Source organism: Trypanosoma grayi, assembly GCF_000691245.1.
Source record: "Trypanosoma grayi strain ANR4 Tgr_615_V1, whole genome shotgun sequence".
NCBI lineage: Eukaryota > Euglenozoa > Kinetoplastea > Trypanosomatida > Trypanosomatidae > Trypanosoma > Trypanosoma grayi.
The window spans coordinates 1-10,516 of NW_008826234.1; the positions used below are offsets into that span (position 1 = coordinate 1).

A 10,516-nucleotide genomic window follows, 5' to 3' on the forward strand; every position below is an offset into this window, starting at 1 on the left:
TCGTGCGCTGGCAAATGCCGCAAAGCCCTTTTTGCACAACACCTCCCCGCGTTCTCCAAAAAAAAAAAAAAAATGAACACTCTTCAACTGCGATCTATCCTTTGCCCCGGGCGCCCCCGTCTTTCAGACAAGACGCCGGAGATAAACAAAAATTGGGCACCACCCCACGCCAACCCACCGCATAAGTACTATGTTTGGCTCGTCTGTTTTCCCTTCATCTTGGACAGCAATAATTCCATCGGAGAGACGCCGCGAAATATTATTGCTGTCCGTTCCCCCCGCTTGTAGTGCGTTTCGCGGCCGTCGAACGCCAAGGGGGCTCCTTCCAATAAAACATTTCCACGTATCCGCTCAATGTGCTCTTTGTCATCCTCCAACCAGTCCGTGCTGTGTTCCCACTCGTATCTTGCTGCCCCAATCATGATGTAGATGGCGCGCGGCGCAAGCAAGAGCTCCACCCTCTCGCCAGGGTGCTTTGGATGCGTCAGCGCCATCACGCGCGCAGACCCAAGGCAAAGCCCAGCTATGATACCGCTGGAGTTGCGGCTTTCATCCACATGAGCACGAATAAAACCGTTGCTACCCATTCGAAGAAAGTGCACCCGATCATCCAGAGGGATGTTGGTAAGGTGCTCAGCAGCTATCCCGCGGCATCTCTTGAGTGCCGCGCGTGCAAGGGAAACGGCTTCTTTATCGCACTCAGAAAAGCCGCGGGCTTCCGCGTCAACCGCCGCTCCTTCCATCAATTCATTATAAGAGCGGTAAAATTCCTTGAAGTGATGAATCAAGGAATCCACGTGACCATCGCTGTAAGGAAGGCGGGAGAACCACGGCTCAGTGAGGTTGAGGAGGGCCCGCTCCTCCCCCTCACTGATCACGTCAGGTAGAACAAACGCAGGGACAGAGTCCGGTGGAATGAGTTTGGTGGGCACGCCAATCACCTCACGCGGTTGCGCTTGCCGAAAAGACGGTGCGTACCGAAGTGATACATACCGGGTGAGTTTCTCACGCAATACGCGTGCCGTTTTCATCGCTATACCGTCCACCGCCGCTCCCCGTTTTTCTCCTTTTGCCAATAATGTTTTTGGTCCTTCGTTAAACTTTGTTTTGTCTCTTCTTGTATAGGAAACTTCAGCAAAAGAGACACTCCCCCCCCTCAGAGGCATACGAGGCCTATGCATGTGCGCGTATCTGGGGCACACGCGAGTGATTAAGCAACGACGCAAACCCATTTTCGCAAATGAGAGTTGTTCATTCATTCACACGCACACACACACACACACACACACACATGTAGANATATATATATATATATATATATGTATGCCCACTAAAACTCTTCCCAACAGTCATCCGTGAAAAATCCCTGTAGAAACTGCAATAGACAACTCTCTTTGATCGCTGGACTCCGCATACGCATGCAAGAGGGACCCCAATGTCTGGTCGGGCGTTGGTATGAAGCCTTCCGACCCGCGCATAACAAACAAGTAAAGCACAGGGCGCTTCAACTTCTTCTTGATGCGAGCCTGCACCTGACCCAGTGTTTCACTAGGATCGCAGTTCATGTTGGGCAGCGTCTCCGTTATGCCTGCCTTGGGCGAGAGGCGCAGTGTGATTTTGTTGCCCACCGCGCCCTCGGACATGACGGGCAAAGCTACAAGCGGAAACCCCCCGCCGCCGCCACCGCCACTCACCTCGCAACTAGAGGTCGCCCGCAAACACTTTATAATAAGAAAGGAAACGAAGAACGACAAAAACAAAAACAACAACAACAAAGACATATGGGAGGGAATAAAGAATCATGGAATGACAACAAGGAGAGAACAGAACGCAGCAACAAACGCGCCAACGGGTAGAACGGCAAGAGTTTTGCTCGTGCGTCCGCCACCTCATCTCCAACGAAAGACGATGCAGAAAAGGTAAATATATAAGCGCGTACATACACACTCACATACGCACAAATAACAAAACACACACACACACACACACACGTGAAAGCTGCAAATAGGTTTTACGGTGACCACTGCTCCTCCTTAGCGTGGATGGCACGCCCCCGCCGTAGTATGACGGTCGGTCGGCCTTTCTGGTGCCTTCCTGTCGCCGCAGCGACAAGATGACCGCACATTCGGTTGTCACTCCTTCTCATTGTCGCCGTTTCCCCGTTCATGTTGTCCTCCCTGCGCTGGTGGCGCGTCGCCCGCCGCCTCCCCCACACGCGCCGCACCGCCACTAGGCAACCCATCGTCCCCGTCCTCATCCCCATCCCCGTCCTCTTCTTCTTCGTCTTTCTCCATCTCTCCCATCATGTCGTCGTCGTCGTCCATCATCATTGCTTGGTCGACAACTGCAGTGGCGCCATCCCCGGCGGCTGCAGCCTCGCTCGCCACAGCGGGCCCCGCGACCTCCAGCGGCAGTACTCCACGCGCTGTCCCTGAAAACGGATTCACACACCCCACCAAAGCACCAAACTCCCCTCCAAGGGAGTACATGATTTGATCCCACAAGCATTCGCGGCGCCGTAGAATTTGATCCGGGGGAAACACCTGCGGCGGTGACACATCCACACCGTACCGCCGTTCACGCACTCTTCGTCTCTCTTCAAGTTCTTCCTTACTTGGAAAACACTCCACCTTCCCAGTTTCCGGCACTAATGGGAAAGGCCCAAAGAACTTTGGGGAGAGTTTCACAGGAATCCAATGACCATTCGCAACCTCGGTCTCAAGCTGCTGGGTGGGCCACCGCATGCTGCCCCAGTACACCCGGAGAGAGGAGCGCGGCTTGCCCGGCACCAGCTGGGCCAAATACGGTAGTGCCTCCACCTTGGACAGGTAGAGCGTAGGCTCTACAGTGCCGTCAGCCAAGACCCCGCCACGGATAAGAGGCTTGCAAAGCAAGCAATGATGCTCTGCAAGGGACTCTGTCGCCTTGGACGTTGGCTTGTTCTCCTTCCACTTGAGCCAGGCAAGGTATTGAGGAGACTCTGGCTCTGTAGGTGGTTCTGTTGTGTGCAGGACGCTTATCTGAGCGGTGGGGGGCATCGTGAAACCAATCTGCGAGAAACCTCCATCATACACCTCATGACCCCAAAAAACTTCAGGAAACATGGGGTTCCCTCTAGACAATGGGTACGTGAACATCATGTCTAGCACCACCGCGGTGGTGATGTGGGGGTTGCGCTCTGTGATGAGCAGCACGCGGCGATCGAAGTGCGTTGAGGAGAGCGGATGGGCGACCAAAGCGACACCCTCCGCGAGGTCCACCGTGCGTGTTTGTCGCAGAACAACCTTTGTGGGAACAGAAAACGCCGATCCACTAATAGGGACGTACTTGGGACCGTTGTCCACATTGCATGCAAGTGTCTCAGCGCGGTACAACCCTGTTTTGGGCTGCGATGCCTTCATTGTACTGAGCAACGGGGCATGATCCTTCATAAACACAGGTATCTTCGCGGTTACCTTTTCGTTGTGTGTTCGAAGGCGCGTCAGAGTGTCGAAGGCAAGGTTTACTCTCGCCGGCGGCATCGTTCCGCGGAACGCATCGCGCAGGACCTCCATGTACTTTACACCGTTCGGGACGTAGAGAGGTCCGTGGCTCTTGGTGATGTCCTGCAGCTCCTTCGTCAGCGGGAAGAGTGTCTTTGACACGGGGGAGTCGTCCAGCTTTTTCACCTCCCGGAGCAGCATGCGGTAAAGCGACCGCACCACACCAGGCGCCAGCACTGGAGAGTTGCTTGCGGGCGACCTGCTGTCTGCTGCAATGACTCGCAGCGCCACGCTCCGTCGCAGCATACCTGGCAACAACCTTTTCAAGGACACTTTGTTTTGTTGTTTAAAAAAAAAAAAGAATCGGGCAAGGCCAAAGACGATCGGAACAAAAATCCATCCAAGGCAGACTCCCTCCGGTATCATTGCAGCGAAGATTTCACCACCCCAACCCATCCAGAGTTGGATGGTGAAATCTGAACACCACACACAGACCAAAAAAACGCAGAAGGTATTAACAAACAAAAAAAAAAACAGGAAAAGAACCAAGTTGCAAGCTGTTCCCCCCTAGGTCAGCGCGCCACAATGCACGCCCCATGAGTGGACACACGCAACACTTAAAGACTGCCGCTTCTCTTTATCACGAGCGCGTTGGCTTACGCGTGCTCCGACACGCTCCAGACGCGGACGACGTTGTCCGTGTAGCCAGAGTACAGGGTGCTGCCGTCCGCGGACCACGCGATCGACACGCACTCGGGGGCCTTCTTGCTCTTCTGCTGGGTCTCAGGCGCAAGCTCAACAATGACGTCCTTGTTCTCCAGATCAAAGATGCGGACGCCCTTCTCCGTGGCCGCGCACATCCAGTAGCGGTTGGGGGAGAAGCAGATCTGGTTGATGGGGGCACCAGCCGCCATCTCAGAGAGGGCCTCACCCTTGGTCAGGTCCCACAGGCGGGCAACGCCGTCCTTGTCGGAGGAGGCGCAAAGCGAGCCGTCGGGGGACACGGTCACAGAGGTGACGTAGTTTGTGTGGCCCTTCAGGTCCGTGACGAGCTTGCCCGTGCCGAGGTCCCACACCTTGACGAGGTTGTCCCAACCACCAGAGACGATGAGGGGCGTGTCGAGGGACGGGGAAAAGCGGACGCAGCTGACCCAGTCGCTGTGGGCACCGCGGCTCAGCGTATGCATGCATTCGCCCTTGACGTTCCACACGCGCAGGGCGTTGTCGCGGCCACCGGACACAATCTGGCGGTTGTCTGGCGAGAAGGTCACGGAGAGGACATCCTTGGTGTGGCCGAGGAACTTGTGCTGGCACTGGCCCGTCTGCAGATTCCACAGACGCAGGGAGCGGTCCCACGAGGAGGAGACGGCGAAGTCACCGTTGTTGGACAGAGCAACATCGGACACAAACCCGCTGTGGCCCTCCAGGCGGCGCTCGGGGAGGCCGTAGTCGCTCTCCTCGCTGTGGCGGTCGGGGTTCGCCCCCCACGAGATGAGCGTGTTGTCACGGGACGTCGACACCGTCTTGATGTACGAGTCGGCGGACTGGGGGCAGGCGAGGGCGGTGACCCACCCGCGGTGGCCCTTGAGCTGTCCTTCGTAGGCGACGGCCATGCTGAATAAAAGAACGGTGTGCTTGTGTGTTGCTTCGGCTTGCTGGCGAAACAGAAACGCAAAAACAACAACGACAACGACAAGAGCAGGAACAAGAAAGCGAAAAGCAAATGACATGGGCAACAGAGAAAATGATACTCTCGTTGCGCCTTGTAAAACCGGCGCTCGAGGGAGGGTGGTGGCACACGGACCAAACAATTAACAAACAAAAAAAAACAGGAAAAGAACCAAGTTGCAAGCTGTTCCCCCCTAGGTCAGCGCGCCACAATGCACGCCCCATGAGTGGACACACNTCCTTCGTAGGCGACGGCCATGCTGAATAAAAGAACGGTGTGCTTGTGTGTTGCTTCGGCTTGCTGGCGAAACAGAAACGCAAAAACAAAAAAAAAACAAGAACAGAAATAAGAAGTCATGGATACACTCGCCGTATGTTTTGGCGCCTTTGTGCGTGTGTGTGTGTGTGTCTGTGTCCAAAATGACCAAACAGTCTCGCCGTGTGGCGCCACTGCTAGAGCGCAGCACTAACTCACACTGTGGTGACAGCGGCGGAGCTCATCCAAAAACGCATCCAATGAGGGCGACCTGAAACACATCGACTCCGCCACGGCGGGAGACATGGCGAATTCGTCAGGCGTCAATGCGGCCACACAGCGACGCACGCGCTCCACCTCATCGTCGCGCAACACACGGGGCGCGGTGCTCCTTGCGGGGGCTTCGCACCCCGCCCTTACTGTCTCTGGGCAGCTCTCCACGTGGTGGGGGTTCATTGTGCCGAAGTGCAGCCCGAGAAGCCCCAGCAGCTCCTGCAAACGCATGTGGTGCATATGCAACTTGTAGCCGAGACGACCCGGCCGTAGCAGCGCAGGGTCGATTCCTTCTGGGTCCCGTGTGGTCATCACGACGATGCGCGAAGGCGTGTCGATCACGCCGTCGAGGACGTTAAGAAGTCCAGATAAACTTACTTTATCAGCTTCCTTTGTTTTCCATATGCCAAGCCGGGTGAGCTTGCATGCATCGCCTTCACCTGCTTCCTCGTCTTGTTTCTCTCCTGCTGCGGAGACACGGCACCGTACCATCTTATCATTGGAGTCCACGTCGTCAAGAAGAAATATGACATCGCTAAAGTTGAATGTGAAGGGCAGACTTTCCCCGAAACACTGGAGCTCTCGCTTAAGGAAGATGTCATGCAGCTGTCGGTTCGACGATATCATATGGAGACGCACGGATATCACATGCCGGCCAGTGTACGAGGCTAGGGCCGCGACGAACGATGTTGTGCCTGACCCGCGCGGACCATGCACGAGGAAGCCGATCTTGTGAGGAAATCCTTCGAGGGCAAAACGACCACGTTTTGCAAGGAAGCGATCAAGCAAGGCGAGTACCTCCTCCTTCTGCGGGAAGAACATGGAGTCAAACGACCTGCTAGAAGGAAGCGGACTTTTCTTAAAGTACAACGACATCCCATTGTTCTGAAGCTGAAAGAAAAGTCGCTCTCTGCCGCCTGATTGCGGCACCACTGTCATGTAGTGGCGCAGCGACTGTTGTACGAACGCCTCCAATCGCTCGGCTCCGCCCACACCGGTTGCCCTCAGATGTAGCATGTGGTTCACCCTCTTCACTTTTTTATCATCCATCCGCCGTCGCTGGTAGGTCAGCTCCACACCATCACCCACCGATAACCACGACCCGGCGGTTGGGAGTCGAACAACGGTGTATCTGTGGAGCTGCTTGCGCTCGTGGAAAGCGCGTTGTTGGACGTTGGCGTGATAGTAGCCGACATACTCAAAACGTTTCGGCCCCAGTACCAGGTGCGAGTCACTCTTAAGGGGATCAAAGAGAAAAAGCACAGATGGTTTGCCACGCCAATCCCTTGCCCACCAGAGGTCCTCCTCTTGTTGCTCCTGCGATTTCCCGGCGCGCTTGACAACGTACAGAAGCACAGAGTTAAGGAGGATGCCGCTATGGTCATTCCCACCGTCCTCATTCCAGCGATAACTAGAAGTTCCACGGTGGAACTGACCTGTAATAGTGCGTACAACCTCCCCTCTGCGTTTCATTTGACGCTTTCTCCAGGACGCCCCAAGCACCAGCCACAGCACTTTAAATACACCAATGACAAGCGGCAGTGCAAGAATGAACAGCACGAGTGGAAGAGGTGCCCGAGTTGACGACTGGTCCCGCAACGGGCCCTCTGCAAGGAGAACGGGGTAAGTGAAGGTACTGCTGCTCCTGCTGCTCATCAGCGCACTTGGCCCGTGAGGCTCGGGGCCAGTATACATTGACTGGCCCACTCCCAGCTTCTGTGTTGTCTATCTGCCTCTTTTCAACACTTACCCAAGAGAAAAAGAAACTCAGCGCCCAATATCAAGGCTCCCGTCACCATTCAGTCAACACTCAACAACCATACACACACACACACACATATATATATATATATATATATGTACGTGCACGCCCATTGTCATTTTCTCATCGCCCTTTTCCCCGTGACACCTGTAGAACTTCCCCTCACGCAATAGGGAAGTAGCACCCATACTCTGGGAGATTAAAACAGAACAATAAAAAAGCATATTTGCCCTCCTGCCATGCTTCCTCCCATCCCTAACAGTCGTGGTTTTGTGTGGTTGGGCAACGCCATCTTCCCCCTGGCATTTCCTCTTCCTCATCGTCCTCGCTCTCTCGCACCCGCTACCCACCCTCGCATCCCAAGTCTATCTACAGCATGGACGCAGTACCTCTAATAGGAGTAACGGGTGCGAGAGGTGGTGTGCCTCCTGTTCTAGAATTCCGTATTGGTACCAAACGCGGCATCATGATAAAAGTGATTGAAGTTAAGCCGTAGAAGGAGAAAGTTTAGGAAATCAAACTGCAGATGCTGCTCCTCCAGTGTGGTGAGAAGAGAGGAAATCTCCCGCTGAAAGTCGTCTGCTAAGCGCTGGTACTCACTCTTGATGGAGAACACATCTCCATGCCCACGCTCGAGCAGCGACGTGAGTAGCGCCTGGGCGCCTACAAACTGACGAACGATACTGAGAACACTCTCTATGTTCTGCCGCATAGAAGCGCAGTCACCGTGGAGGAGCGAGTGGAGCGTCAAGTACTGCAGGTACGCAATGTGTGCGGCGCGAATATCGTCCAGAGAGGTACACTGCCGAAGTGCTCGCATCAGCATATCCCACGACACGGTGGAAACCTCCGCCACGAGATAAGACCAAAGATTGTTAACAAAGTGATTCAGCTGCAGACCAAGGTGGTGGGCATCCGCGGCAACTTCTCGCCACGCAGTGGCTTCTCGGTTCGTGTTATGGAGTCGTCCAATGATGCGGTCCAGAACGACACTCTGGCGCCACGACTTCTTCAGCGCAACTTCAGCGCGCTTGACCTTGAACATGATGCGAAAGAGACGCCGGTAGACCTTCATGGCAGTGACATCAAAGATGTTGTTAAGTGGTGAAGGTACTGCCATTGTCACAACAAAGGCATCCCATCCGATGATTCTATCGTCCTTCACCAACTCGCAGTGCAGCATCGTAAAGAGGTCGGTGTCGAGGTGTTTTGTGTAGGGCACAATGTCAAGCAACGCACCCTGCATATGGTCGCGGACAATGGAGGTTTGTACCATGTGACTTAGCCTACTCAGCACGGGGTCCAGCCTGCTGATGAGGAGCTCGTAGAAATCGCCGTTTCCAACTAGCAAAAAGGCGTTGACCATGCGCAGAACACTATCGAGGTGGAACTCCTCGCGAATAAGCCGAAGCACCGCCGTATTGGTGAACCGCATTGCGTCACGAACGACAGCGCCTATAGTGTCAAATGAGGCGCTCTGTGCTGCAGTCACGATGGCGGGGTCCATGTGCCACTGCTTGCATCTGCAGCAGTTTCTAATGAAGCTAACATTCTTCGTCACCAGCATGATCTGCTCTGCCAAAGAACGCGGAACTGTAGTCGGCAGCATCTCTGGCAGAAGATCAAACCTGGACGACCAGAACGCGTCTGACGTGTCGTCAATCCGGGGGTTACACTTCACGAAGAACTCGTTAAAGGGATCGGAAACGTCACCCTTGGTGATGCTTGACACCGTCATGTGGAGCAGCGGGCTCACCGCTTCCATGTACACATCAGACAACAACGCAGAAATCCTACTGGACCCTTGTTGCACCAGCTGCTGCAACTTCGAAGCGAGTTCACCGCCCTTAACGGACTCTGTCTCACGGAGAATTGTGTAAAGTACACGCAGCTTTGGCTGCACACGCTTGAACGCAACGACCAAATCACTGAACACCATCGGCGGCGAGCGGCGTTCGCGGAACGAGGCCACCAGATAATGGTACTGCGAGAGCTGTCTACGCACAGCGCTCCGAAGGCCTTGCTGGAGAAATGAACGCTCCGCCGTACCGCCCCGGAGCACATCATCAATTTGCCGTGCAAGCCAGCCACATTCCTGCAGGGATGCCGCGGCCTGCCGCTGCCGCACTGTGCCGCACTCCGCGTTCATGACATAGCGCTGCGACACCCCGTCGTACACGAAGAACTTTGTTCTCTCCACCCCCATCCACATGAACATAACATCCGAGATAAATTCGCTTTCCTCCACTGCCTTGCCAGCGCGGCCTTCACCGGAAGCCGTCGCCCCACCAGCGTCAGCAGCAACGCCCTCAGCAGCGTCTGCCATCGGCTTCATCGCGTCACGGTAATGTGGCACCACACCCGCGCCACCCGCCGCTGCTTTTCGCACCGGCACGCCATCTTGGCCTCCACCCACAGCACGATCACGGCGACCAAACAAGCGACCAGGCAGATCAAAGCCGCTGTACACCTTTTCATCGCTGGCCCCGACGGAATTCGGCCTCTCATCCAGCAGGGCCTTCTTTTGTTCATCTAACCGTCCGCCAACATCCGCTACACGATCCAGAGGCACCACGCCACCAACCATACCAGCAGAGGGCAACAGACCACTCGACGTGCGCAACGCAACGCCGCCATCACGCAATTGAGTCGCAGCACGAAAAGGTATTACGCGTTGTACCCCGTCAGTTGCACGGGGTACATCCACTTCAGCTTTATGCCACTTCTGCACTGGTGACGCATCCTTTCCATTTCGGTTCCCACCATCTGACATCGTAATACTACAGCCAATGGCAACTACTTCCAAAACTACACACACCAAAAAAAGTAAAAACCTCCCATCAATACAGCAGCCACAAAAAACACCACTCGCAATAGCTTGAACAATAATAATAACAATAATAATAATAAAAATAATAGGGGAGCAGGGAAATAGTAGCAATGATTATATATCAATAGCAATAGGCGGTAAGAGGGCCGAGGCACTCTCACCGACAAAAAAAAAAAGATGGGCATCCATTACAGAATGAAAGTCCACTCACGTGCCACGTCCACCGGCGTCACGCACGCGCCTCT

The 10,516-nt window shown here is 54.8% G+C and overlaps 6 protein-coding genes across 6 annotated transcripts; all 6 read right to left on the minus strand.

Annotated features, from left to right (window-relative positions):
• Positions 1-188: 188 nt before the first annotated feature.
• On the minus strand, positions 189-1,031 carry DQ04_06151000 (alkylated DNA repair protein alkB like protein 7; the record flags this gene model as incomplete). Its single annotated transcript, XM_009314558.1, has 1 exon — positions 189-1,031. One exon carries the CDS (start codon positions 1,029-1,031, stop codon positions 189-191), a length of 843 nt encoding a protein of 280 aa, XP_009312833.1.
• Positions 1,032-1,349: 318 nt separating this feature from the next.
• Positions 1,350-1,643, minus strand: DQ04_06151010 (hypothetical protein; the record flags this gene model as incomplete). The annotated part of the gene is made up of 1 exon (XM_009314559.1): positions 1,350-1,643. One exon carries the CDS (start codon positions 1,641-1,643, stop codon positions 1,350-1,352), a length of 294 nt encoding a protein of 97 aa, XP_009312834.1.
• Positions 1,644-2,132: 489 nt separating this feature from the next.
• On the minus strand, positions 2,133-3,788 carry DQ04_06151020 (hypothetical protein; the record flags this gene model as incomplete). Its single annotated transcript, XM_009314560.1, has 1 exon — positions 2,133-3,788. The coding sequence occupies one exon, from the start codon at positions 3,786-3,788 to the stop codon at positions 2,133-2,135; it is 1,656 nt and encodes a 551-aa protein (XP_009312835.1).
• Positions 3,789-4,138: 350 nt separating this feature from the next.
• Positions 4,139-5,095, minus strand: DQ04_06151030 (activated protein kinase C receptor; the record flags this gene model as incomplete). Its single annotated transcript, XM_009314561.1, has 1 exon — positions 4,139-5,095. One exon carries the CDS (start codon positions 5,093-5,095, stop codon positions 4,139-4,141), a length of 957 nt encoding a protein of 318 aa, XP_009312836.1.
• A 521-nt stretch (positions 5,096-5,616) lies between these two features.
• On the minus strand, positions 5,617-7,374 carry DQ04_06151040 (a44l protein-like protein; the record flags this gene model as incomplete). Its single annotated transcript, XM_009314562.1, has 1 exon — positions 5,617-7,374. One exon carries the CDS (start codon positions 7,372-7,374, stop codon positions 5,617-5,619), a length of 1,758 nt encoding a protein of 585 aa, XP_009312837.1.
• A 500-nt stretch (positions 7,375-7,874) lies between these two features.
• DQ04_06151050 (gamma-tubulin complex subunit) lies at positions 7,875-10,214 on the minus strand (the record flags this gene model as incomplete). The annotated part of the gene is made up of 1 exon (XM_009314563.1): positions 7,875-10,214. The coding sequence occupies one exon, from the start codon at positions 10,212-10,214 to the stop codon at positions 7,875-7,877; it is 2,340 nt and encodes a 779-aa protein (XP_009312838.1).
• Positions 10,215-10,516: the final 302 nt, after the last annotated feature.